The sequence below is a fragment of the Zosterops lateralis genome (genome assembly GCF_965231275.1).
Source record: "Zosterops lateralis genome assembly, chromosome: 3".
NCBI classification, from domain to species: Eukaryota; Metazoa; Chordata; class Aves; order Passeriformes; family Zosteropidae; genus Zosterops; species Zosterops lateralis.
Genome location: NC_139764.1, coordinates 106,972,087 through 106,999,912, shown reverse-complemented (window position 1 = coordinate 106,999,912; position 27,826 = coordinate 106,972,087). Strand labels below are relative to the sequence as shown.

Genomic DNA, 27,826 nt, shown 5'->3' with positions numbered 1-27,826 from the left:
ATCATCAAGTCCAACCAGCATCACCTCCATGTTCACCCTTACACCAGATACCTCAGTGTCCAGGAAAGGGGGGCAAGGAGATTTTTCTGTTGGGCCTTGAGGTTTTGTACTGGGCAGTAACAGAATCACAGGAAAAACGAAGCTTAATATTAGTCTGATTTTTTTTTTCTCCTAATTTTATTTACATTCTTATGCTTGGTCCTTGTATGCTTAAATGTTAATAAAATTTCCTATTATCTGTCTGACCAGAAATTTTGAGGCTATATGTTCACAGTTGCATGTATTTCCTGTTACATTTATTTGGAGAACTCTCAAAAGGAAGACAGACTTAGGAAATTCCACCATTGTGAGGTTAATTCACCCCTGTGAATTAATGAAATTTCCATAGCAGTGTATAGTGCCTTTAGAAGGTTTCTGCATCCTCCTACATCCTGTTCCAGATTCTTGCATTAATTCCTTACCTTACCAAGGATTAATTTAAAATAATTATTCTGACTGGGAGCATGAAGAAAAGCATAGCAGAGGTTTGGAGCAGAGGCAACAAGTGTATCCACTGGGCAGGAGATTTCTGCTTTCCCAAATGTTTTCTTGCTTTCTTGGGAATTACATGTTTAATATATAGCAACCTCAAAACTGAACTCTGCAGAAGTGGGTACTCAAACTTCTCAAAGGTATGAATGTTATCAAAAGTAGAAAATTTACTTTGCAATAAGTTTCTTGTTTTCCTGTGCAAAAACAGTAAATAAATCTAATAGGAAAGCTTGTCACTGATCAAAAATGTTTCTTCTCTAATTTTATTTTGTTTTGTTTTAAGGACACTCTCAGACCTGAACAAGGATGGAAAAATGGATCAACTGGAGTTCTCTATAGCCATGAAACTCATCAAGCTGAAATTGCAAGGACAGAATTTGCCTTCAATTCTCCCTCCTGTCATGAAACAAACTCCAGTGTTTTCACCACTAATGTCAGCTCGCTTTGGTACTTATGAATATATAATTACTTAGTGTTCAGAGGTAAAATACAACAGTTAATTGCAGCCAAATAAAAGCATTTATCTAACCATGAAAGTTTAGTGAATCAGTGTGAAACAGGAAAAAAGGATATTCTGATTTAGGAAATTCACCAGGTCACTTTTTTTATATTTTTGATAATTTGATTATTTGAAGACTTTTAATAAAGAAAAATATTATTCCGTTTTGACAAGAAGGCCATTCACATCTGCCATCTGACTTGCAGGCTCTCATTTTGTACTGGTGGTCTTTTTTTGTCTCCCTCCTACTCAGTCACCTATTTATACTTGGGGATTTTAAAGTTAAATTTAGTCAAAGGCTGGAGTTTTGGTAGAACAGCTATTTTACGTATTTTTTCAAAGTGAATCAGATTGTCTGTTTTGGGTATATGATTAACTTAATAGAATTACTGTGACCTTTTTTTTTTTCTTCTGCTGGTGTTTGGGGCTTCAGTGCATGCTTTTTATTGTGTTGTTTTATAGCACTAAAAACCCACAATGGCTTGAGCTGCATTACAAACTACATGCACACTTCTGTGCTGAAATTAAATGTATGCATATATTAATTACATACATGATTTGAAATGTCTGCCCATCACCAAATCTAGTGTGTTTGAGTACAGGGGCATGCATTTACAGGGAGCTGTGGTTGGCATACAGTTACCTCTAATAACTTTCCACCATCTCACCAGCACTGTTGTCTCCCACAAGGTGCAGCCAGTAATTCAAGTGCCCTACTTTGCCTCAGGCAGCTGCCTCTAGAAACCCTTTGCTAAGCATGGGTCCCTAATAAGGACTTTTCACCCCTGTGGATTCCTCCAAGGCTGATAACTTGGAAGAGACTTAGTTCAGAAACAGCAGCAGCTTTTCCCTGTGGAGGATTGTCACAGCTTTTGAGGTTGTAATTCTCTCTCAGGGGCCAGGTTTGTTGAAGAAATAGGTGTAACTGCAATTATAGAAAACCAGATCTTACTCTGTTGTGAAAATAGTAGCTAAACCTACCTTGAGAATGAATTTTCTTGTCAAGATTTTTCTTTTTAAATTCCTATTCTTTAGTGTATTTTCCCCTGTGACCTGCTTTGCCTAAATTTAGAGAAAAAGTAAATATTGTACATGAGCATCTATTTTAACTCATTGTATTCCAGCCACCAGTTGCTTTGCGTAGTTTCTGCCTCACAAAAGGGACCAATTTCTTGCTGAAGCCTGTGCCATGTTAAACCATGAATTATTGGATTTTGCTCTAGGAATGGGTAGTATGCCAAATCTGTCCATGCCAACGTCCATGTCTGCGATCACACCATTAGCTCCCATGTCTCTGACCTCCATGACTTCCATCCCTCCTTTGGTTATCTCTGCTCCCCTGGTGCCTTCTGTCAGTACCTCCTCGTTGCCAAATGGATCATCCAGCCTTCTGCAGCCTTTGTCTGTACCTTTCTCCTCAAGTAAGTACAGCACAGTCCAATGCTTGCTCTCAGAATTGTGAATCTTGTTTTCCCTGTGGCTGATTTCAGACAGGAATGCTAACACATGCATGAGAGTTTAAAAAAAAACCCAAACAAATAACCAAACAGAAACCCCCAACAAAACAAACAAAAACCCAACAAAAAAAGCCCCAACAGAAAACCCTACAAATGGTTTTTCTCCAAAGTTCACGTTTGTTAATTCTGTTCTAACTAGTTAATCATAACAACAAGACACTGATTAGCTTTTCTTACTTCTATCAAAGTGAATGTTGATTATGAAGCATTATCTTATACTCAATTGCTTTACAGTTCTGGGGTTAATTTTTTGTTTCTTCTTGTTCCAGCACTGCCTCATAGTAGTTCTTTAGGCCCCGTGGCAGGAGGATTTGGTGGTTCCAGTATGCAGAAGGCACAGTCTCTGATTGATTTAGGATCTAGCAGGTATGGAAGTTAAGTTTAAAATGGTTGTATCTTACACTTAAATATTATACCTTCCAAAACTTATGGAGCATTTCTGTTCTCAAAGTACGTTTGTCAAAAATTAGTCTATCTAATATGGTCTATCAAGTTTAAAAATAGATTTTGGGTTTATATGCACAATAAGTAATATTTTCAGTAAATTGACAAAATATTCAAAGTAGGTGAGGAGGTCAGATGAGCAGTGCCAAAAAGAAGAGAATGTACCTCATCAATAAATGGAAACAAACCATACTAAGTGGTTCTAAAAGCAATATTTATACATTATGTGCTCATCCATTATAGAAGGCACCATGTAATCAGCAGTCATGTAAGAATAGGATTTGCTATCAATATTTATGTGTAAATTTGTTTTATGAATAATAGAAGATTAGGGATCTTTGTAATCAGCTGCTCTGGTTCACTGATTTTAGAGCTTTGCCATAGACTAAAGTGAGGGACTGGGCTTATCTATCCAGGGATGTATCCCAAAAGATGGTCCTGAGGGCACCTCTGCCCCAGCTCAGTTCCATAAGTAACTCGGAGGCTCTTGTGCCTCCCTGCTGCCTGTTCAGGGCATGTGGGGTGCATGATCTGGGCTCCTCACACACCTGATATCAGCAGATGTCTGTAAAGTGACTGTAGGCATCGCATGTGCCTGGAATAATTTTTTTGGTTAGTTGGGGTTTTTTTTAATTGGAAAGCTTTCTGTTGCTGGTGCTGTACAAAGGAGCCCTTCTCCAGTGTTATTGTTGGCAGCATTTTCACCATCATGTTGCCGCTCATTCCGTGCAGGGGATGTCAATCCAGCATTGTGCTGGAGAGGCTTTGTTTCTTTCAGCATTCTGTATTGCCTTGGATGGCACTTCAAATAGGGTTGTTTTTTCTCACTTGAAAGAGCAGGGGATTACATTAAACAAGGCAGGCTGGATTCAGCTCTCCTGAGTTTGTCCGATTTTCGGAGATGGGACAATGAAAATGCTGGGAGTTTAATTGGAAGTTTTATGGGTGTATCTAAACCCTCCATCAGCACTGTCCTGCAGAAACTGACTGAGTTGGAAAAGCTCCACCCAGAGTGTCATTTTCACTAGCAGAAAGGAAAGGCAGAGCTGCAATATGGTGATTAAAACAGCTTTAGAAGCTGGTTTTGGTTATGAGTTCATCATATCCATTTTTATTCTCATGGTTATTCATTTACATGCCTCTTAAAGTTTCTGAAACAATGACCCGACACTCTTGGGATAGTGGAGGTGTTTTCCTGTGGTTTCCTATACTATTATTTTGCAGTGGTAGAAGGATCAATTATGTGTATTACTGCCTGTGGTACCAAAGGAAAAGGATTTTCACTTCAACATGTTGTTTCCTTACAAATATATCCCTACTTTGACTGTAAAATTTCATATTTGTGATGGAACTATTTATAGCAAGTTAGCAGAGGTAAAACTTTGTAGAAGTTGTTTCATGTTACCAGAAGATGCTACATATCTTCTGTTCCAATGCCTCTTTATTAAGCCAAGTGATTTAGAGTTATTTCTTTATCTCTTTTTCTCTTTTGGTTTTCTTTTAATATTTGGTTGGTTGGTTTGGTTTGGTTTTTTTGCTTTGTTTTTGTTCTGTTTTGTTTTGAAATTATATTGCAGTTCAAATTCTTCCTCTAGTGCATCACTAGCTGGGAATTCACCAAAGATTACATCCTCAGACTGGGCAGTTCCTCAGGCCTCCAGACTAAAATACAGACAGAAATTTAACAGTCTTGATAAAAGTATGAGTGGATATTTATCCGGTGAGTATGACTTTTGGTACAGACTGGGAAAACCAGAGTGCTTCCTTCCTCTGAACATCACAGGCTGAGGGTTGGAATCTCAGCTTGGGATTTGACTTGCATATGAAATAAAAGCTGAAATGTTGGTGTTCAGACCTGTGCAGGGGAGAGTGGGTTTCAGCCAGCCCAGAAATGGAAATAACCATCAGTTCATTGACTTGGGCTTTGTGTTAGACCTGGAGGAGCCAAATACACTGGGGAAGTTACAGCAGCTGTTGCAGGGAAGAGAAAAAGCCTGGAGTGGTGGGATCTGACCAGAGGAGCCTAAGAACCTCAACAAGGCTGTGGAGTTCAGCTCTGTAAAGTCAGCAGGAATTTTTCAAGCATCACTCTTTGGACTGAGTACTCTTTCTCATGAAAATGGGTGACATTCACCATCATTTTTGTGCCATGTGCTCCTGTATCAGTCAGTGCTCAGATACTTGGGCTTTATCTTTTGAAAGAAAACATCTTGAGAAAGGCACTGCAGAACTGCAGCCATTGCTTGGAATTTTTCCAAAGTAATTTAAGAGTTGATTGTTGTTGATTTCCAGTGACATCTGTGCTGGGCCACAGCATTATGATGTCTTCAAAAGACTTCATGCAAATTTAATACAAGAGGAGAGTTTTACAAAAGTTGTTTAAAAATGGGATTCCTCCATGTAATGCAGCGAGTAGAGAGTGCTGGCCAAGCAGTCAGTAGGTGTAAAGTCAGTGTTTTGTGTGTCTTAATTAGATTTCCCATTTTGAATAAGCACTCTGCCTCAATTCCCTTGCCTACAGAAGAGGAGGACAATTCTTTCTTTAAGGAAAAGGTCTCAATGGTTTTCATCTTGTTCAGTTGCTTTTGGGCTGAAGGTTTCCTCAACTTGCCTAGAAATGTATCCCATTCTTTGCTCCCAAGGAAGGTTCTCCAGGTGATGGCTCAAGATTTGGGCAGACAGTCAGCTGTGCTTTTGTGACAGCTCTGGGGATTACCATAAATACCCATTTTTCATGTCAGCTTTTCTGTTAGGTGCTCTAAGTGGAAAAAGGCACACAAGAATACTTACATCTTTGTTGTGTTCAGGTTATAATGCCTGTTGTTTAGCTTGGAAATAAAACCAACTGATGCAAATGGATTAGATTAATATCAAAAATAAACATGTCCCAGTTCGTGACCCATTTTTTGCCTTGTGAATCTTTGAATGAAGTGTTTATTTTAATAAAAACCTTTTACACTTTCACTAAGGATTTCAAGCAAGAAATGCCCTTCTGCAATCAAATCTTTCACAGACTCAGCTGGCTACTATTTGGTGAGTTTAGTTACTGATTCAGTGTCTTTATTGTGTTAAGAGAGGAAATGTACTTTATTAAATAAGAAATGATAAAGAGACACCAGAGAGCTAATAGAAATCTAACAGAATCTGACAGAAATACCAACCCAGATGTAATTACTGAAATAATGGTGCTGTTACGTGTGAATAGTGCTGGTGTGTGAACATAACAAAATACCATCATCTCCTGCTTTTGTTTTTCACTGTGGCATGTGTGTGATGGGTTTTTTGGTGTTTGTTTTGTTGTTTCCTGTTTGTTTTTCATTGGGTTTTTTTACCTGCTTTTTTAATGAGCTGTGTTTTTACTAAGCATTTTACTTACATGCAGTCTAAGGACATATTTCAGCAATTCTGTCTCTGTAGATCTTTGAGGGAGGCTCCTGCTTTCTTGCATTTCACTGGTTACACACGCGCACACACACCCCTCACCAACTCCTCCAGTTTGTGGGAAATACTGTAGGCTAATATGATCTACTGCTCCTTAGAGGGAGTAGGTGATCCTTTTCCTACCCACTGAAAATTACTCTGCACCAGCTCATGTCTTCCCTGCACTGTCAAAGAGACACTAGGGGGAAAAAAATTCTATGCAAAGCTTCCTCTTGTAGAATTTGATATAACTTTATGTAAAGTTTTCTTTGGGTTAAGAAAAATAATTGAAGAAGTGGTTTCTAGCATTTTAAGCTGGTTAAGAAGAGTCCTGGATTTACCTTCCTGCTCTTCTATTTGTGATGCAATAAAGCAAGAGATACTTCTTACCACTTCCTGTCCATTTTTCAGAGTTTTATGGAAATTTAAGAGAATTGGGTTTGTTCAGGCTGGAGAACGTTTCAGTGAAGCTGAAAAGAAAGCTTTGTCTGAAAGAAACCTACAAGAAGGATGGAGAGAGACTATTTACAAGGGCCTGTAGAGACAGGACAAGGGGGAATGGCTTCAAACTGAAAGACAGCAGGTTTAGATTGGATATTAGGAAGAAATTCTTTACTGTGTAAGGATGGTGAGGCACTGGCACAGATCACCCAAAGAAGCTGTGGATGCCTCAGCCCTGGAAGTGTTCATGGCCAAGTTAGATAGGGCTTGGAGCAACCTGATTTAGTGGAAGGTATCCCTCCCTGCCCATGGCAGGGGGTTAGAACTAGATGATCTTTAAGGTCCCTTCCAACCCAAACCATTCTGTGATCTGAATAATATCTCCCTTCATCATTTATTTATGTTATTAACTGTAAGTATTTTTACCAAAACATTCCACAGGAATTGTCAGTTTTAAAAATTGTTTCTCCACAGTGCCTTGTTTCAGCTGTAATTTGTGAATGATTGTGATGTTTGGTTCTAATTGGTGCTGCTGCTGAACCCCTGCAGGTCCCTGGCTGATATAGATGGAGATGGGCAGCTGAAGGCTGATGAGTTTGTGTTGGCCATGCACCTCACAGACATGGCCAAAGCTGGGCAGCCACTGCCCCTGACTCTGCCCCTTGAGCTGGTGCCACCTTCTTTCAGGTAATCACTGAGGGCAGTGAAATGTAAATATATTTAACACAACTGTGCTATTTCTCTAACAATGGTGGGATGGGTTTGGTTTTTTTTTCCCCTCCAGGAGTGGAAAATATACTGAAAATATAAATGGAACTCTTCCATCTTACCAACCTGTGCAAGAGGAGGAGCCACAGAAAAAACAACCAGGTAAAAAGCAGGGTTAATGTTCTTAATGTATGGGGCTGTTTTTGAAGGGCACTGGAACCTTTAGAAATTGGAAGAAATAATCAAATCCACAGAGAACTTAATTTTAGGAGCAAGATCCCTTTTAACTTCTGTAGTAAGAAGGTTGTTAAGTGGATGTTGTCAGCCTGTTACATCTAATAGAATTGAGAAGGCAGGGACAGGGGCTATTTTTAGCTGTAGGAAAGGAAAAGTGTGCTGATTAATAATTTATTCTGGAAAATAAACCCTCCATGGCCAGACACTGCTGTGCAACTGCAATTTTTTTTCATTTGAAAGTTCCTGGCATTACTGGCCATTCTGAAAGCAGGGGGGTCCAATGTAGTTCAGTTCTCTGCAAACTGGAAGCAGTTTGAACATACCATAGGTTCTGTTACTGACAATGTTACAGGGACACTTCAAGACAGGACTTGCCTCTCTTTTTGGAAGGGTAGTTGCTGGGGGCCTAAACCATTCCTTTGTGTCTCTTTTTATCCTTGTGTGCAGTAATTGAGGTTGATCCTGTTTTGGTGTCTGATAGTTCTAACTCCAGGAACTGTTACAGGGAACACCTTGAAAAACTAAGCTCTTTATCCATGTGTTAATGTTTCCTGCACATTGGAAAGCTTTTTAACAGCAGACAGTCTTCTCCCAGCCTATACAAGCTGTTCTTTTATGTTTTCCTCTAGCATTCTTTCATCTTTCATTCTTTGGAGTGAGAGGCTTTCCTGTAACATTCAAGTCATATTTGTGGTCATTTTAAACTGGAACTTTTTCTTCTTTTATTTTTTTTTCCTCCAGTTGGAATATAGGTAGGAAAATTTAGAGGTATTTTTGACCAGAAAAATAATACTTTAAGAAATGGAAGATGCTTACATCATCCATGACTGAACAACCTGGACTTGCCAGGAAGGATCTATCTTTAGTGGCATAACAGAGGTCCTTGTTTGAGAGCGGTGTTTTGCACAGGGCAGAAATAATGACCTTTCCTTGTTTTAGTGACATTTGAGGACAAAAGGAAAGCCAACTACGAGAGGGGAAATATGGAGCTGGAAAAACGCCGACAGGTCCTGCTGGAGCAGCAGCAGAGAGAGGCTGAAAGAAAGGCTCAGAAAGAACGGGAAGAGCAGGAGCGAAAAGAGAGGGAACGCCAGGAGCAGGAACGGAAGAGACAACTGGAAATGGAAAGGCAGCTGGAGAGACAACGAGAGCTGGAGAGACAACGGGAAGAAGAAAGGAGGAAAGAAATAGAAAGGCGGGAGGTTGTTTCCTTGACTTTACTTTTTAACGCTCTAAGGAATGTGTATGTGCATACAGCATCCAGGGTTTAGTGCTGCCTTTGGTTCTGTCTCCTGGCCTGGCTGATGTCAGCTTGTCTTGGAGACAGAACACCATTTGTGTCTGTTTTAAATGTTGGTATAGGTTAAAGATTTTCAGATATTTCATAGGACAGATGAGATTTTCTTGAGCATATTCCTTGCATTTTTGGAAAAATTTGTATTCCAAACAAGACTCTACTGAATTCATAATTGATACCATTTTGACAGCCAAACTTGAGACAAATTTGCTTCTACTTGGTGTCTCAGTGCATGCATCACTCTTCCATATTTTATGTAGTTCTGTGAAATACTCAAAGGAGGTTACAAGCAGTATCTGTCAATGTACTGGCTTATGGGCAATATTCCAAGCTGCAAAGGCTTTCTGAATTATGAAGCTTTTTTCATCCAGAGTCAGGAGTGTGGCACGAAGAATCTTGTAGGATCACTTCCGGCATTCTTTGCTGAAGTGTATAAGAGCACTTTAGAGAAGACATTGTTATGTTGCTGTTGTGCTGTTTAGAAATAGAGCACATTATATTAAATCAAGGTCTCTGAGTTCTGCATTTCCACTGTAATTTAAGGTAATGTAACTTTTCCTCAGGCAGCAAAGCAGGAGCTCGAGCGCCAGCGACGACTGGAGTGGGAGAGAATCCGTCGCCAGGAACTTCTTAATCAGCGTAACAGGGAACAAGAAGAAATTGTCAAGCTGACCTCTAAAAAGAAGAGCCTTAATCTTGAATTAGAAGCCCTGGTAAGAAAAGAATTTCACCACATATGCTGAAATACAGTGTTTTAAATTATACAAATATTAATACCTGCATTAAATGGCCCACCAGGAGTTCCACTCTGTTTTGGATGAGGAATCTAAAGCAGGTATTTTGGATTGTTTTAGGGAACTGGTTGTGAACTAACCTGCTCACAGGCTTAGCAAAAGGATTTTTGTGATATTTGTGGTGTACTCTGTCTCTGCTTTCTTTCCAGACTGGCAAACATCAGCAGATCTCAGGCAGGTTGCAGGATATTCGTAGCAAAAAGCAAATGCGAAAAACTGAGCTGGAGGCTTTGGATAGGAAATATGACCAAGGAATCATGGAAGTTAAGCAACTACAGCAGCAGCTTGAGGTGTGTAACTATGTTAAGCTTATGGTTTTCTTTTACCATATTCTGTGTTTCCCTAATGCTGTTGATAATGCATCCCTATAGGGAGGAAAATGGAGTCAGTTGGATTGCAGTGGAGAGAGGAAATAGGCAAGACTGTCAGGATTGCAGGGGCTTTTAGTTTTGTGTTTGGTGTTAAACAAATGATTATGTGTACCAAGATGAGCTGAGAGTTAAATAAGAGTTGTGAAAAGCTCAGCTATTCTTTTGTGGACTGATAATAGCAACTTCTCTTTAATTTTGAATTCTTCTATAGCTCCAGACTCAGATGTTTTTGAGGAATGTTGTCCTATGTTTAGACCAAGTTGGTGTTTAGGTTGAATTACCTTAATGCTCTTTTATCTTTTTTTTTTTTTTCTCTCTATTTGAGTAACAAGGTATTAATTATTTCTAATCAGTTGACTACCATAAATTATCCTCTGCTGTATTTTTATGTGATGCTTCTGCTCATCAGGGAAACTTCTTTTCATGTTGTTACTGTTTTATGTTAGGCTTGGGGCAGTCACCTTAAATGGTGTGATAATATTTAGACATTTTTCCATGTTTGTTAAATATTTTTCCAGCTGTGTTAATGGTTTGGGGTCAAAAGCTTTCAATTGTAATATTATTTCTATTAAGAGTATAGAGGTAATTTTTTCTTTATCTAGTAGTGATAACTTGCATCCCTGTTTCATGAGCATGAGTTGAAGCTATGTTTGAAAAGTCAGTCAGTTTTACTTAATGATTCATAAACAATATTAAAAATCTGTTATGTTCTCTTTAACATCTACAGGATTATCAGAATAAACTAATCTATTTGGTTCCTGAAAAGCAGTTGTTAAATGAAAGGATAAAAAATGCTCAGCTTGAAAACACTCAGAGTAAGTGCCTGCACATGAGTTCTGTTCTTGCTGATTGCCTTGCTGATTTCTCATCCCTTGTAATCAAGGCTGAAGGGTACAGAGGTATTAATAACACCTACACTTCTACATCTTCCCAGTTAGTGCCATTGTCTCAGCTGCATTTCATTATCTCCTTTGTGTTCCACATAAGGGGCAAACAAACACATTTTTGGCAAGAAAGCACCGATTTTGCTTAAAACTTTATTTATTCAGACTGTGTAGCTCACAGATATTATTACAATTTGTCTCTTTTTTTGGTAGTTTAAACTCAAGGGAGTTCATTTATGTAAAGTTTACATTGGTTTTACTTCAAATTACACTGAAGGTCTCTGTCTAGAGAAACTTGGCATAAATTCGTCTGATTCTAAGCAAAAAAACAAACAACTAGCAAGTTATTCTGCATGTATTGCATGGAATGCCTGTGTGCTTTAGTTCAGGTTGGGGATATTTCTTCCTTGTGCTGTATATGAATAGAAAGGTAAATAAAGGAATTTTTGTGAGGAAGGAGGTTTGGATTGTGTATATAATAGGAAAATAACAGTTACTAAAAACTGGGAAAAAATTTGAAGAAAACCCCAGAAACACTTGTAAAATTGCTTGTCTTTACTTATGCAGGTACAGGAGTCAATTCAGTGCAAAAAAAGTCCCAAGAAAAGGAAGAATTATGCCAAAGACTTAAGGAACAACTAGATGCCCTTGAGAAGGAAACTGCTTCTAAACTTGCTGAAATGGATGAATTTAACAGTCAGCTTAAGGTACTTGCATTATCTAAATATCCTACACTTGTAAGCACTGTATTTTATTTCTTCATCCAGTCATAAAGATTGGTGCCACTTTCACCAAGCTTCCAGAAAGTTTTCCCCAACTTCAGTGTCAAATAAGAATTATCAAGTCTTGGAGTAAATAATACAGTAAAAATGCAAACCTATTGCTAATGTACTAAAATATGAGTCTCTTACTAACAATTGCTTTGCATGACTCAACTATTGCTCACTCTCACCTTTTGCCTTCTAGAACTCATTTTGATTTAGAATTAAAACTTTTCAGGCCCTTGCACATTCTGTTCTTACAGTATGAGGTCATATTTGCTGCTATTTTTGAATTGTGTACTGAACACTTGACTTTATTGATAGACCTGCATAGTTTCACAGTACACTGTGCAAAGTCTGGTAGCGGATTTGGGTGTGATCCTAAAAGTAAGCATAGGCCACTTATTTGTTAATGTTCATTAATTTGTTGTAAGCTAAGAGTTGTTGACCATTGGCTCTGAATTTTTGTTTCTGAGGCAACTCTTGGCCTGCCTAAAAACTCAGGCAGCTGTCACAGGGTAGCACACATCCATTTAGCTTAATTTGCCAGCTTACTCCAAGTGGCACTGGTAGGAACTTTTTCCTAAAGTAATGGATTGATGCTGGGCCAGCACGAAGGCTCTGCACTCTCCAATAAAATAAAAATCCACAAAAATTTGTAAACGTGTAAGGAATTTATTTTCTTTTTGGAAGTGGCTTCATGCAGTGGGCATTTTCAGTTACTTGTTTATTGCATGGCTTGCTGTGTTCAGTGGCTGCATCCACAATTCAGTCTTCCCTAAAATATGTTTATCAAAACAGAGTGCAAAGATTAATTGGCTTTTTATCTACCTTATCTTACAGTGTGAGAATATGGATGATTCTGTTCTTCAGTGCCTTTTGTCTCTGCTAAGCTGTCTCAACAACCTCTTCCTCTTACTTAAGGTTATTTTCTAATCTTTGGCTTTTTTGTTTTTTAATTATTTCGCAATTTTTCTCTGCTTACCCTTTCTGTTTGGATGTACAACTTCTATTAAATACATTTTCCCAAAAGAAAATCAATAGGCTGTTTTTCTTTCTGCTAGCTTTTACATCCTCTTAAAGGCTTAACATCCTTACCTGCTTAGAAATCCAAACTGCAGAATACTGAGAGCAAAACACTGATTTTAATTTCTTAATGGACTGTTCTCTAAGTTTTTTCACTCAAACATTTTTCTTGTTAGTTAACGTTGCACGAACTGATAAAGTAGTCTCAGATGGAAACAATGTGTTCTGCCACATTTCCATCTCTTGCCCTGTAGCCGGATCCATCCATCCTAAGCTGTGAGTCAGGTATTTGAGTTCTTGTCCAAGTTTAAAAGTCTAGAAGTAGCATCAGAGTGCAGAATATGGTATGGCAAACATAATGCTGTCAAACCTCCAGATTAACCCAGTACTAAAACCTACTTGCCGTCTTCCAACTCTGCTTTTGTCGGCTGAGGTCAGAAATACTTTCCGAATATTTTATGAGAAAAAAAAAAACCAAAAAACCATAATTACCTTGCTGAGCTTCTCATTTTGCTTTGCATGAGGGTTTTTCTGTCCTTAAAGATATGAGAGTTTTTCTAATGTAAATTTGCTTCTATAGTGCTCCTGAAATTATGGGCAAAACAAGAAGGAAAAATATTCCCAGCTGAATATATTTGAGAAAAAATTGTAGTCAATTGCTTTAGTTTGTTGCTACAGAGACTTCCAGTGACACAGCAATCTTCTTCTCTTGCCTTTGTCATATAAATTGCACCATATCTCTTAGGCAACATAATTATTGGTAGAGGTGCATACTGTAGTGGGAATGATTCATTCTTAATTGCTTTATTTGTATTTATGAGATCAGATACAAAAAGTCAAGGTTTACCTGTTGCATTCCTCAATGTGTATCAGCAGGATTCCTAAGAAAAAAGACTGAAGTATGTTAGAGATGTTTTGCAACATAGTGAAGTACAATCTAAAGTAATTTTATTATTGTTGATTTTTCTGGTCTGTAAATTTAATTATCCAAAAGATTCATGTTGGTTTTTTGCTTGCAAAGAAGATTGTTGTCAGAGGGAGGTGGAATAGGAATTGAAAGATGTGTTCAAAAAGGAAAAGAGAAGTTCTAACTTCTAAAATTGAGAAGTCTACAAGTCCAGGAAAAGTCCAGTCAGAGTTAAGTGTCTTTAAGCAGTGGTTTCCCACAGTAGTTAGACTGCTGGCTGTATTTATGAAATTTTTCTGATTTAAACATAGGACTGATCACTCAGGAAGCATCAAGGGTGAGCAGCCTACTGCAGGATGCTTTCTCAGGTTATGGTACAGTGTTGGCTTTCAGCTGAAATCTTCCTCCTTGTAGTTACTTAAAATACAATTCACTGCCTTCAGTAAGGTGTTTGAACACTCAGTTTTGTATCTTCCCCTCTCCTGTGTCGTGTTTGGCATTTCCAGCAGGTGTAGGACTGGAAGGGCTCTTTGAAAGCCCAAATTACATCACTGACTTTGCAAATCTGCCATCTCCTTTTATACTTCTGTTGATTTGACTTTCTTTGCAGTGACCTCCAAGGACTATGAATAACTTAATACTACTTTGGCCATTTGTATTAAAACTTGGTTGAAAAAGCATTAAATGCCTGGATGCTTTTCTCAAAGATTGGCTTTATTCCCTTTTATGTATTCCATTGTTCCCTCCCTAGGACCTGAGGGAAAGTTACAGCACACAGCAATTAGCCTTGGAGCAGCTCCACAGGATCAAACAGGATAAATTAAGAGAGGTACAAAAAAGAAGAGCTGAACTTGCACAGAGGAAGCGACTGGAAGATGAGGCTGCAAGGTAACCATGGCTGAGTGTATCAGTCCTGCAGTTCTTAAAACAAAATAATGCTGTTGTGACTTTTAAGATAAGATTTATACTTTTAATGTAAAAATACATCCTGTTGGTTGCCTTAGTGGAAGCATTTTATGTGGAATACCACTCATGTAAGAGGGTTTGAATTTTTGAATTTGAGAGTTTCAATGATTTATATTTGATTTGACTAAAGAAACAGGGCTAGTGACCTTGTAGTGTGAGTGATTAGTGACAGCATTTTTCTGTGTGTGATGAAGTTTCATAACATTTGTGACAGTCTGTTTAAGAGAACCATGTGCCATATGTGTGGTGATAGGCTGTTAATTTTTGGCTGGACACAGCTGTGTGATGGAGTAACAGCATCACTGCACAGCTCCTGCTGGATCCTGCCATGTACTTGGAAACACTAAAATGCCCATCAGAGGAGTGGATGTCCCACAGGGAATTAATGAAAAGGTCTTATCTAGACATTTATAAGAAGATGGCCCAAAGGGTTGGGTCCTCTCTCTTCAGGGGAAAGGTCTTGACAGCTAAAATACTGTGTTGAATTGGATACTAACTTCTTTAGACAGCTGAGGCACAGAATAACGTCTGAATGGTTATGGAGAATACACTCAGGTTTCCAGATCCTGTCTGCTGCAGTGTGGTCCTGGCAGGGATAAACACATTGGATAGATTGCAACTGCTGAAGGCAAAAATGCCAAGCTGCCAAGATCAGTGTGCAAAGGCTATTTTTATCTATGTACCTGAGTGAAATTAATCTCTTTGGCAGTCATTGTTTCCAGTCAGGAGATTTGGATACTGCCTTGCTGGAGAGCTTAAATCCAGCTTGGTTCAGTTATTAGATCAGTTCTTGCTCATCAGGATGCAGGTGGACAGAAGTGCTCGTGGAGGCACTGCATATTCTTGAATTTTAATCCATTTGTTATTTTTATGGGGAATACACGGGCACACATGTGAAGCTCTGATCTGTGGCAGAGCTGATGACTCTGAGAGCAGAGCGATCAATGTCATAAACTCAGTTTTGCTGACAAGTGTCACTGACTACTATAGGAACACAATCTCATTCATTTTTATATTGATGTTCTCTTACCTCTCTCATGCCTTTTTTCCAGGAAAGCCAAACGGGACAAGGAGAACCGATGGCAGGAAAATATCCGAAGGGAAGAGGAAGAGAAAAAGAAGCGATTGGAGGAAGAACGAATGCAGGAAAAGGTCCAAGAAAAGCTGAAAGCTGAAGAAGCAGCTGCCATGATGAGAGAAAGGGAAAACAAACAACAGCTTCTTGCAGAGGAGGAGAAAAATAGACAAGCCACAATCTTGAGGGAAGTGGAACAAAGGCAGAGGCAACTGGAAGAAGATAAAAGAAAGCAAGAACAAATAGCAAAAGAAGCTGAGGAGAGGCGCAAGCAGAACGAGGAGATAAAAAAGATAAAAGAAGCAACCAACTCTCAAGAGGTGGAGAAACACACTTCTAAAATAAACATAAATGAAAAATTTGCAGATCTGTTGAAGCCAACAGAGGGGAAAAGTCTTAAGCCACCCTGGAAAAATGAAGGTAATGTCAAAATCATTAAGACATTTGGACTTTGACTTTCCTGAGCATTATTTCACCCTTCAGGTGTACTATTATTGATGTGACTCTATTGCAGACTTCTTGCCTAAGATACAATTTTAAAAACCCAGCAATATTTCATGTCTTTTGTCAGTTAAAAATGGTCTTATGAACTCAAGTTACTTCTATCAGTTTTCAGCACTTGTGACTCTGGTGACAAACCTTCCAGTGATCATGGTCAACAAAGAGCAGTTGCTGGGAATAGTGATATTTTAGGTTTTTCCCAGGGCTTGCACTTTCTTTCCTTAAAATAGAATGCTAAAATGGAGGGAGTTTGTTCATTGATGAGAGATGGGCAGGCAATACTGAGAAAAGTGATTTATTAACAGTGAAATGTAGTTTATTTTTGCATTACTCAATGCCTCAGATGAAAAGAACAAAGAACTGAATGACTTGACCTAACTCTAGCTGTGGGACTTGGAAAAAAAGTGCTTTAACAATATGTTCACTAAAGGGACATTTGATTTCATCCTTCATTAGTTTTTGTCAGTTTTTATTAGCCACTTTTCTCACTGAGTTCAGCAAGAATCAAATTAGAACATGGTTAAAAGACATTTGCACACCTCAGCTAAACCTTGTAAAACATTCCCTGTTTGCAACACCAGTCACTGACTTGGAGAATGGAGATGCAAAGAAAATAGAAATCATGATATTTTGCTATTACAGGTTTCTAAATAAAATCTTCACACATGCTGCTGAACACTTATTATTGCAACAGTGGGATCTTTTCAACTTGGAACATTATAATGGTGTTAAATGAAGCTTTATTAAAGCACTGGGTTAGCCAGAGCAGTGTGGCAAGGAAAGAGGAAAAGATAAAAATGCCATTTTTAATGTCTAGCAGAAGGTATCCCTGCCCGTGGCACTAAATGACCTCTAAGGTCCCTTCCAGCCCAACCCATTGGGTTTTTGTGATTTTTTTCACTTCAGAAGTCAATGCATTTTGTTGTCTCAGTTATATTTCCATGGTTGGTGTGTTAAACTGATGCCCTGGTGATCTCCTCTGACACCCGCAGTGTCTGGGGCAAGAACTGATGTTCCCAGTAGTTGCTTAGAATGCTGGGGCTCCAGCTGAGTGTTTGTCTCTCAGCTGTGTCAGTGGTAACTGGTTTTCTTACCTTCCAGGCAATGCAGTTGGTGCTGCAGAGTCAAGGAATTCCATTGCCTTGGTAAATTACAGAGCTTTGTATCCATTTGAGGCAAGGAACCACGATGAGATGAGCTTTAATACTGGAGATATAATTCAGGTAAGATTTGCTGTTCACACTTAACTTGCAAAAATTAACCCTTTTCTCGAGCCTTGAGATGCACAAAGTCTTAAGGGTTAAAAGTATTGATGTATTTTAAGGTTTACTCAAAATTTAAATTGGATTGCTGCTTTATTTTTTTTTAAACAGGTGAAATTGGGATTAGTTCAGCCAAAATATTTCTCTCACTTTTACCCATCCTAGATATGTTGACAATCTCTTTGAATATAAAAACAGTGAATGCGAAACACAAACTTTCTAAAATTAGTAAATCAGAATCAATGTAGTTGTTGCGGTTCATTACACATGTACAAGTTGGCTTTTGAGTGTTTCCTTGAAATATGAGCATGGTGAATAGAGACATGTATTATTTATTGGTGGCATTTGAATTAAAATCCAATTAGTTATTTAACAAGTAGATGGGAAAGGTTCTTTTGAATCTTAAGACTGTTTTCCAGTGTATTATTAACAGAGATTTCTGCCTGTCTGAGCAGCCTGGTCTAGTACAAGGCATCCCTGCCCCTGGCCGAGGGGGTGGAACCAGATGATTTTTAAGATCCCTTTCAACCCAAACCATCCTATGAATCTGTGATTCTCTTTCTGAGTGGTCCTTTATCAATCTTCTCTCAGACAGAGTAATTTATTCTGTGTCCATTTATTGCAGCACTTCGCTGAATTTGCTGTCTATAATATTACAGCAGGACCATAAGATTGGAAATGCCTTGTGGCATCTCAGTTGAAATCTGTGTTATTTCATGTATATTAGTTATTAGCACTTGTTTGAAAGTCTTTGCCTGCAGGTAAATGTGTGAAAACTCATTTGCAACCGTGGTAATGCAGTTTCTAATGTATAAATATGTGTGGTTCCTCCTCATTCAGACTGTAAGTGATACAAGTAGGTGATAAGGAAGAATTTATAAAGCAATGTGGTACAAAATATTAAAACACTTGACTAAATTAGCTTTCAGTTTGACAGTGTTAAAGCATTTATTTGCATTTTCCTACCAATGAACCATGGAAGAGGGAACAAGAGAAGTAGGTTTTGCTTTGACTTCCCTCTCAGCTGTAATTGTATCATTTAACTGCTGATAACTGATTTCAGAAATAGGCTAACAGCTGCCACCTCCTCTTCCTCCTCCTCTTGCATCCCAAACCCCAGCTAAGCTAACCAGCTGGTATTATTTGATGGGCTGCTAATTTTTAGCCAATTTTCACTAACTGGCTAATTTGCAGCATAATGGAAGCTTCAGTATTGCTGTGAATGTTGAAGGATGCTCTTTACTTAATCACATAGTAAATAATAGAATTTTTGGATGTGTTTTGGACACAGTCAGCTGACAGAGTTAATTATATCTGTGAGCAGAACAGCAGCAGTTGTTTCCTGCTCTGCTGGGCTCACCAGCCCCTGCCTCTTGGCTGCACATTCAGCAGAATCCAGCACAATGCGCCAGCATTTTTGTCAGGACAGAGTGGCTCAGAGGCACTGCACGATCCCCATGTGCATGTCTGGGGCCTGTTTAAAGGGGTGCAGGGTCCCTGGGTCTGTCTGTACCTGTGTCTGAAACCAGGGCAGCTCCATCATCACAGGGCAAAATCAGCTCAGCTCTGCCAGGGCAGAGTGAAAATGCTGCTCCTGGTGTGGGCACTGCCCCTGTTCAGGTCAGAGAACCAGCAGGTGCTGACACACCAGGTACCCTGCTTGTTTCATGCTGCTAATGCTGTTTTCTTTGTATTTCTCCTCCTGTCCATAGGTTGATGAAAAAACTGTGGGAGAGCCTGGTTGGCTTTATGGGAGTTTTCAAGGACATTTTGGTTGGTTTCCGTGCAATTATGTAGAAAAAATACCAGAAGGAGAAAAAGCTTTATCTCCTAAGAAAGCCTTACTTCCTCCTACAGTATCTTTATCTACTACCTCAGCTGCTTCAGAGTGAGTTGTTATGTCTTTGTTTATTGCTTTTTCTAAATTTAGCTAGCACATAATGTGCTGTGTAGTTTCACTTGGTGTTTGTTTTTAAAATGTAAAGGCAGAAAACTTATTGAAGAACCTTCTTAAAAGTCTTAGCTTCGAAAATCTAAGTATTTGATAATCTGCTTTACATTGTATAGAATATCAGTTTTATAGATGTTAAAAAAAAAAAAAAAGTTCTCTGCTTGAGGTACTTCCTAAATAAAAGTTGTAATTTGATAAATATGCCTTGTGTTCAATTTGCAGACCACTTTCACCAAGTAAATCTGCAGAAGAACCTGATTACCAAAACATCCCCTTTTCCAGCCTGAATGTTAACACAGCCTGGCAGCAGAAATCAGCTTTTACTCGCACTGTGTCCCCTGGATCTGTTTCACCCATTCATGGACAGGTACCTTGTGCGGAACTTGCTATATTTCAGATTCATGTTAATGAAAGTGATTTAAAGAAAAACCAGAACACAACACAATTTTGCTGATGCTGAATGCACTGAACAGGCTGGAGGATAAAGAAGCTCATCTAAATATTCTATGAGTGTGCATTGATATAATTCCATATATGCAAAAATCATTTTCACCTACACAGAAGATAATTCTAACAAATAAGAAACTGAGATGCATGCATGCATTGATGTAAACAAAGTTATTCACCCATCACTTAGGAATGAATCTGCTTAAACTTCAGTAAAAGATACACCAGTGTTTGTTTTTAACAATTGAACCAGTTTGCGGCAGTGTTGCCAACCACCATCACTTTGTCTTACAGGGGCAGCCTGTAGAGAACCTAAAAGCACAAGCACTTTGCTCTTGGACTGCAAAAAAAGATAACCACTTGAATTTTTCAAAGAATGACATCATCACTGTCCTGGAGCAGCAGGAGAACTGGTGGTTTGGAGAGGTACATGGAGGAAGGGGTTGGTTTCCAAAGTCCTATGTCAAGCTCTTACCTGGGAGTGAAACCAAGAAAGAAGAGTAAGTGTGACTTTTGCTGTTGTTTTATTCAGCAGTTTGCAAAAAGAGGTGGTTTTGCATGCAAAGTTCTTGCAGTGCTTTAATGTGCAGAACATAAATGCCATTTAGAATTTACATTGTGTCATTTTAAGCTTTTATTATTTCATTCTGGCAAGCCAAGTAATGTTGGGCTCACTGCTGTGTAACTATAGACAGTCTTGCTAGGCTGAGTGCTGTGAAACATCACTGGTGTTTGATTATTCATCAAGTGCCAGAATTCTTGTTCATTACCAAGTCTCCTCTCTTGCAGTGCAGTTGCATTCTGCCTCTAAAGGTGCCAATTTTTAAGTCATCCAGAAGTAATTGTAAGCTCTGCAGAGAGCAGTAGTGTGTTTTTCTTCACTTGAAGAGATCATTATGCCTGTTTTTATGCTTCAGGGTAACTGTTCAGGTGAAGTCTGGTTACTGCTGGGATGGCTGCACCACTGTGTGTAAATTGTTCTGTTCATGCATTCTGCTAAAACTTCTTAGAAATTCTTTAGAATAAGAGAATTTAGTTAAAATCTTTAATTTACTTCTTTTGAATAACATAATTTGTGAGTGTATCTCTTCCCTTTTATTATATGATTTTTTTTTAAAGTGGTGTGCTCTTGGATGCCATAAATATAATAAGTAACAGTAGTATTTGGCACTGTTTGATATTCAGATAAGTCTTTGCAGTTAATTCAGAGTCAGTACCAGTTCTGATATAACCAAAGTAATCTTATTCTCGTGTGAATGGTGAGATTCGCTCTTGATGAGCCTCATGGTAACACAAAGTTGTTGTGGTTTTTTTTTTCCTTCTTTCTGCAGACCAGAAGCTATTTATGCAGCTGTAAACAAAAGGCCTAATACCCAGAGTTACCCAGCAGGAGAGGGTAAGACAGCATGAAAAATGCCAACTAATGCTACAGTCTGGTTCTGCTTAATGACTTGTAAATATAGTTCAGTTTGTGAGGAGTTTTTGAGCAGCACTTTGAGTGCTTGTCCAAAAGACACAGTGCAAATGTTCAGCTGTTGATGCAAGAGTTCTAAAATAGGAACTCAAGGTTATGAGTAATTCAGGTTGAGCACAGGCCTAGGTTCTGCTCTTAAGACTTCTGCTTGAGCATGAATATATTTCTGAAAACCCATAAGCAGAGTTCTCTTCCTGCTGTTCCCTACTCTTATGCTGCTCTGTAAAGACTAGAGAAAAGGTTTTTAATCTCCTGAATGTGAATCATTCTCCTACAATCAGTAAGAAGTAGAGTAAACAAATATTACTGGAGAAGAAAGTTTAGTGTATCGCTGTACTTCCCTGATTATACTTTAATTGCACCTGTGTTTTTTCATTACAAAGTTGTGTACCTGTCAGTAAATGGGATTACAGTCAAGCAGGTAGACAGGTCAGTTCACAGACCTGTGAAGGTATGATCCCTGTCATGAGCACAGTTATGATCCCTGTTATGAACACAGTTATGATCCCTGTTTGAGCACACTGGAGGCTGCTGGTATGCCTTTATGTGATGTTCCCCTGTGCCAATCCGAAGCTGTTCTCTGCTCTCTGCACAGAGTACGTTGCCCTCTATCCGTACTCGAGCTCTGAGCCCGGTGACCTGACGTTCATGGAAGGGGAGGAGATCCTGGTGACCCAGAAGGAAGGGGAGTGGTGGACCGGGAGCATCGATAACAGAACTGGAATCTTCCCCTCCAATTATGTCCGGCCAAAAGATCCAGACGTGAGTTCACGTTGTGAGAATTTACATGCGATATTTTCTCTCCGTTTTATTCTGTTGGTACCCAGCTCTTAGACAGGGATTTTGAGCAGAGGTTAATGTGCTTGACAGAAAAGAAAATCCTTAGCTTGAGTGCTAAATCAGAGCTGTAGCCAGTCTCACACTGCCTCTCTCTCTCTGTACAGGATGGTGTTGTGTTGAATACAGGTTTAAAGTTAAAATCTCCGTGTGCTTTTAGTGTAAACTGTACTGGTTTTATTGCACACTAAAGGTGGTTGTTGTCTTGTCTTTGTAGGCTTCTAGCTATGCTGGCAAAACTGGAACAATAAATAAGAAACCCGGTAAGTGCGTGATAACCTTTAAACACTTAAGGCTGTTTCTTTAGTAACTCTGAGAATTGGGTTCATAGCAGTGTTTTAATGGTAGCTGATTTCTTAGCTGCAAGTTGTGTACCAGGATATTTCTGTGGATACAGCTCTTACTGCAGTGAAAAAAGAACAAATGCAATTACTGTTTCCTTTCCAGAAATCGCTCAGGTTACTACTGCCTATGCTGCATCAGGAACTGAACAGCTCAGCCTCGCTCCAGGACAGCTGATACTTATTCTGAAGAAAAATGCCAGTGGATGGTGGCAAGGAGAGTTGCAGGTAGTGATTCAAGGAGAAATAATTGTGACTTCATGAGTAGCAAGGAGGTGCTCCCAGGTTTAATTCAAAAAAAACCAACTAAGTATAGAGTTATATAAAAGCTGGTCAGAAAGTTATTTTCATCTTGCATAAACCAAAGAGGAAGAAAAGCTCTGTGGTAGATTTTTTGTTTGTTAGATTGATTGGTTGGCTTTTTTAAACATTGGGTTGCTGGGGGTTTTATGGTTTTTTTTAGAGTCAATTTTCTTGGTCACATAAAATAGTAAAACCGTTGATTAACATGTGGGAGGAGGAAGAGACAAGTTGACAGTTATTTAATTGGTTAGGATTTAATTGGTGAAACATTAAAGTTCTTCTAATGAAAGAACAGGTGGGTTTGGAAACTGGAGTTGGAAGCTTGTTTAATGCAAAGGTGCTGTTCCCACTTCTCTCCCTTCCCCACCTAGATTTAAGAAGAATGTCCTGTAAAAGTGCCCTTGACCTCATTAGAGACTCTGGATATGATGCATGGGTGGAATATTCATAGAACAAATTTTCAGCCCTGCAATTGAGTTGTACTCTGAAATCTCACTTTAAAAATTTGGATGAACATATATAGGATGCAGCTTTATCTGAATTGCATTGTTTTATGCTTTGGTCAGATTTTTATCTTTTGAGATGAATTTAGTAGCTGTTTAGAAGCCTGACTTCTTGTCTTTTGTTGGCAAAATTCTGTGATGTATTTGTTGCTATTTTTTCCAGTCTATGGACTATTCAGTTTTTCAATTGTGTAATAACCATTATAAACATTTACAGGCAAGAGGGAAAAAGAGACAGAAGGGATGGTTCCCTGCCAGCCATGTGAAGCTGCTGGGTCCAAGCAGTGAAAAAACCACTTCAGCTGCTCCCCCAGGTGAAAAAGAGAAAAGGCTTTGTATTTCTTTTAGAATTTTATGTAACTATTTCAATTGTTCATGTATCTGTGAGGGTCAGCATCCATCTTCTGGGCTTTTTCATTTTGGTGGTTGCTCTGAAGAACCATACTCTTTTCATCTGGAAAAGATGTTTCCAAGTGCTGGCAAAAATCTTAGATAGAGCCAGCAAACATTGGCAAACCATGTGGAATTACATGCACTGCTCCTTACAAAGAGGGAGACTAAGCAAATTTTCAGGTTATTTCTAGTTTTTTCCATTTGAATGGTCGGGTACAAATGAGGTTATTTCACAGAAAAGGAGCTTTTTTGCTTCTGTGTGCTTAAATTATGCTGTTCTCCACAGCTATGAGTTGCTTATACAACAGTTTCCTGGATTTTAGTGGACAAAACTTCCCTGTAACTAAAGCAGCAACCCATGATTAGCTAACATGTTTCCTCTTCGTCTGCCACATTTTCCTCACAAGTGTCTGCAGTAAGATAATCAAACTCACTCTCTTTTCAGCCAGTAAAAGAGAGAAGAATACTTGATTGCATTTTAAAGATTTTAGAAGGCCAGTAGATGCAGTCCATTCATTATAAATATTCACAGATATATAAAGTGGAAATCAGAATTACTTTGGAAATCAGAATAACTTTAAAATTACAATTCTAAAAAAGTGAAAAAGGGAAGACAATTCTGTATCAAGATAAAATCATGTGCCATTTTTCTTAGGCAACAGTGCACATGAAAGGGTTGTTTCTTTCCTGTGGTTTTGTAAAACACTGAGGAAACAGTTTTAATAGTGGTCTAACTCTATTCTCCTCTTTCCTTGACAGTGTGTCAGGTGATAGCCATGTACGACTACACGGCGAACAACGAGGACGAGCTCACTTTCTCCAAGGGGCAGCTGATTAATGTGCTGAACAAAGATGATGCTGACTGGTGGCAAGGAGAAATCAATGGTGTAACAGGTCTCTTCCCCTCAAACTATGTGAAGATGACCACAGATTCCGATCCAAGTCAGCAGTGTAAGCAACCTCTATTTTTGGTTCATTTTGTCACTTCATTTCAAAGGTGCATTGCTGTTCTTCTCTGTGTTTGGATTTGGGAGTTCCAGGCATCAGCTGAATTGATTAGTACTTCAAGTACTCTTTCTTTAAATGCTTTATGATAGTACAAGGTACTTTAAACCCTTTTCTAGTTAGCCTACAAACAGCCAGCACGTTACCAACCAGCCAGTGTAGGATAGCAGGAGTGCTGTAGGGTGAGCTAAAAATACTGGATTGGGTAGGAGGTCTCCTTCCAATGAAATGCAGATAACTAACATGGACTGGGAAGCAGTGCAGGCACACTGCAAGTACAGGACTTGCTCAAGTTTTGTAAAATAAGGAAAAGTGCTGTAGTAATTTTAACATGCATATGAGTTAAGTAAGAGTACCCATAAAAAGGATAGGGAAAAGATTTTGGCATTAGCAAGTGGTCTGTCCTGTCCTAAATATGCTTGTCCTGGCTCCCAGCATTCCAGCTGTCATCCAGTCCTGAGAAACAAGATATGTGTCAGGACATAGGTTGAGGTGAAAATTACCAGCAGCAGGATGAGAACTGAATCCTAAACTGTACACCTGACAGTCAACATCTACTCTGCCTTTTGCACATAAACACAGTAAAGGTTTCTGGTGTCCCTTACACACATCCTGGTTTTTGGCCCCTGTCCCCAGAGAAAATCCTCCTCACAGAGAAACTTAGCACATTTTTAATCCTTCAGCTTTTCATCCTGTGATTAAACCAACCTTTACATCAGCCCAGTGGGTTTGGGAACATACCATGATGCCAGAGTTGCTCCTTTGACACAACAGGCCTTGTCCCTTCACTTGCTGTTTTTCTCTAGGCAATGTTTGGACTTCTCTTGGGATAAAGACACCCATCTGGAATTCTGGCTGAGCCTCACTCTTATTAGCCTATAGCTACTGTGTAGGATCAGTCTGCACTTCAGATTTGATCACATACTCATGTTCTTACACAAAAAAAAAATCATAAACTCATAGTGAAAGTACAGCTTGGGTTGGAAAAATAAAATATTTTCCCTGGGTAGCTTGTTATGGTTCCTGGGCAAAAGAGATTGTGCGCTATTCTTGAGGTTTTCTTTTTAGCTAAATTACTTCTGAGCTCATATTTTTGGTAACATATTATTCTGGCTTTTTTTTAATGCCTCTGGCCAATGTGGTTGGGATGTCAAAAACTTCTGCATTTAGATGGAACTTAACATTCTTTGATTAGACATAGCTAAATCATTAAAATGGTTCTTTGAAAACTTTAATTTGTTTACAAATCTCACTTTTGAAGAAACAGTAAAGACTCCACCAGATGGGCTATAAAATTAAGATTCTGGCTAAGTATTAAAACTTAGGAATTTTTAAAATTGATAGAGGTAACAGCTTGTCACATCAGGCGTGTTGTTATTTCAAGTTATGCGGTTGAATGTGACAAGTCCAAGGTGATCACATAAACCACTGATTTTCAGCAAAAACTGTGCAAAGACCACACTGTAATTGGAAACTTTCTGGATGATGAGTTAGTTTTTCTCATTGTTTGCTGATACATCATTAAGCTTTCTCTGTGTGGAATAAGAATATTTCCATACACATCAAACTGGCTTTTGACAGAGGTTAATGATGTGCAGATCTGCACCAGCTCATCTGTATCTGGCCATTGAACTTTTCCCTAACATCTACTTTATGAAGCAGTTCTACAAAATCCACCTACTGGTGAACAAAAAGTATGTTGAATTTATTCTCATTTTTTACAATTCTCTCAGTATTTCAAATAAGCTGTTACACACTAGTTTTGTGCTGGTCTTTGCCACTCTGTTGTGATATAGGCATTTGGAAACTTAAGGAAAAATCCTTCCTCAAGTCCAGAGCCTGTACAAACCCAGCATGGCTCAGTAGCTCCAGCACAGCACTGTTCAAATACCATTTCCCAGATTTCAGCTGGGCTGCTGCTGCTGCTGGTCAGTTGTGTGAGCAGTAAGTCACTGCTCTGTACCTCTTCTGTAACCAGAGGAATGTTTAAATATGTCCTGAATGAACTTTTAAGCTCCCTTGTGTTTCCTTACAATATTTTTCTTGTTTAAACAGAGTACAGAAACTATCATGAGTATTCTTGCAAAATCACTAAGGAATTGTCCCACAGAAATGTTGATGTGGCCCTCTACAGAACAACTTTGTGATATGACAGAATATAATTTTAAAAATGCATTGTTGCATTTTAAAGAACTTCTGATCTGAGTATTACAATGCCTCTCTTGAAAAATAGCAGCTTTTCCCACTGTTCTTTCTAGAACAAGTGTAATGGTATTGGAAAGGGAGCAGGCAGATTTGATTAACTCAAATAGGTTTGTGTGTGGCTTAGGAAAATTGTAGTTTTCCCCCAGATTTAAAGACCTTTGTATCTGGAGTCTTTTCTGGGAGTTATTAGTTGTAGCTGTAATGGTAAACTTTCCTAGCAAAGAAGGAACTGGGGTCAGTGAGATGTCCCTTCTCTTAAGTTGCTGACATAGCTCTGTGAACAGAAGAAAATCACTTTTCCTTTTGGTGTAGCTGCACATCCTGGTATAGGACCCCTGCAAGGAAGGAAAAAGAAAAACAAAATGACTTCAGGATTTTGTAGGTTTGAGGGTTTGTCTCTTAAACACGTGGTGATTGCAGAACACAGGACAGTTGAGTTGTGCTCCTGGTGACTGTGGTGGTGGTTAGACTTGCACCTGTTTTGATGACATTTTAACAGCCTTTTTCCTAATGTTTGCACAATAGCCATCATAAATAATAAATACCATACTCATCAGGTTTCAAAATACAGATTTAAAATAAAGAATCAGTCTTCTGTTCTTCAAGTGTTTGCACAACCATGCAGGGTCAGATCTTGTGTGTTGCCAGTACCTGTCAAGTGCCAGGTTCTCTTCCTGTCCTTTCCAAGGAGTGTTTAAGGGGGGTAGGCATGGTGCTCTTACCACT

The 27,826-nt window shown here is 38.8% G+C and overlaps 1 protein-coding gene across 4 annotated transcripts in view; it reads left to right on the top strand.

Moving 5' to 3' along the window:
- ITSN2 (intersectin 2) overlaps nucleotides 1-27,826 on the top strand; it is an 85,203-nt gene that overhangs the window by 39,535 nt on the left and 17,842 nt on the right. For all 4 annotated transcript variants that reach the window (XM_083858496.1, XM_083858497.1, XM_083858495.1 and 1 more), the window contains exons 5-28: nucleotides 815-978; nucleotides 2,254-2,451; nucleotides 2,817-2,913; nucleotides 4,587-4,711; nucleotides 5,961-6,024; nucleotides 7,402-7,539; nucleotides 7,637-7,722; nucleotides 8,737-8,999; nucleotides 9,658-9,807; nucleotides 10,038-10,178; nucleotides 10,987-11,074; nucleotides 11,711-11,850; nucleotides 14,589-14,725; nucleotides 15,856-16,298; nucleotides 17,481-17,602; nucleotides 19,354-19,529; nucleotides 19,815-19,959; nucleotides 20,334-20,539; nucleotides 21,371-21,435; nucleotides 22,109-22,275; nucleotides 22,568-22,613; nucleotides 22,798-22,919; nucleotides 23,715-23,811; nucleotides 24,650-24,841. In XM_083858496.1, coding sequence (XP_083714622.1) covers nucleotides 815-978; nucleotides 2,254-2,451; nucleotides 2,817-2,913; nucleotides 4,587-4,711; nucleotides 5,961-6,024; nucleotides 7,402-7,539; nucleotides 7,637-7,722; nucleotides 8,737-8,999; nucleotides 9,658-9,807; nucleotides 10,038-10,178; nucleotides 10,987-11,074; nucleotides 11,711-11,850; nucleotides 14,589-14,725; nucleotides 15,856-16,298; nucleotides 17,481-17,602; nucleotides 19,354-19,529; nucleotides 19,815-19,959; nucleotides 20,334-20,539; nucleotides 21,371-21,435; nucleotides 22,109-22,275; nucleotides 22,568-22,613; nucleotides 22,798-22,919; nucleotides 23,715-23,811; nucleotides 24,650-24,841 — 3,572 coding nt within the window. The remainder of the gene's footprint in view (nucleotides 1-814; nucleotides 979-2,253; nucleotides 2,452-2,816; nucleotides 2,914-4,586; nucleotides 4,712-5,960; nucleotides 6,025-7,401; nucleotides 7,540-7,636; nucleotides 7,723-8,736; nucleotides 9,000-9,657; nucleotides 9,808-10,037; nucleotides 10,179-10,986; nucleotides 11,075-11,710; nucleotides 11,851-14,588; nucleotides 14,726-15,855; nucleotides 16,299-17,480; nucleotides 17,603-19,353; nucleotides 19,530-19,814; nucleotides 19,960-20,333; nucleotides 20,540-21,370; nucleotides 21,436-22,108; nucleotides 22,276-22,567; nucleotides 22,614-22,797; nucleotides 22,920-23,714; nucleotides 23,812-24,649; nucleotides 24,842-27,826) is intronic.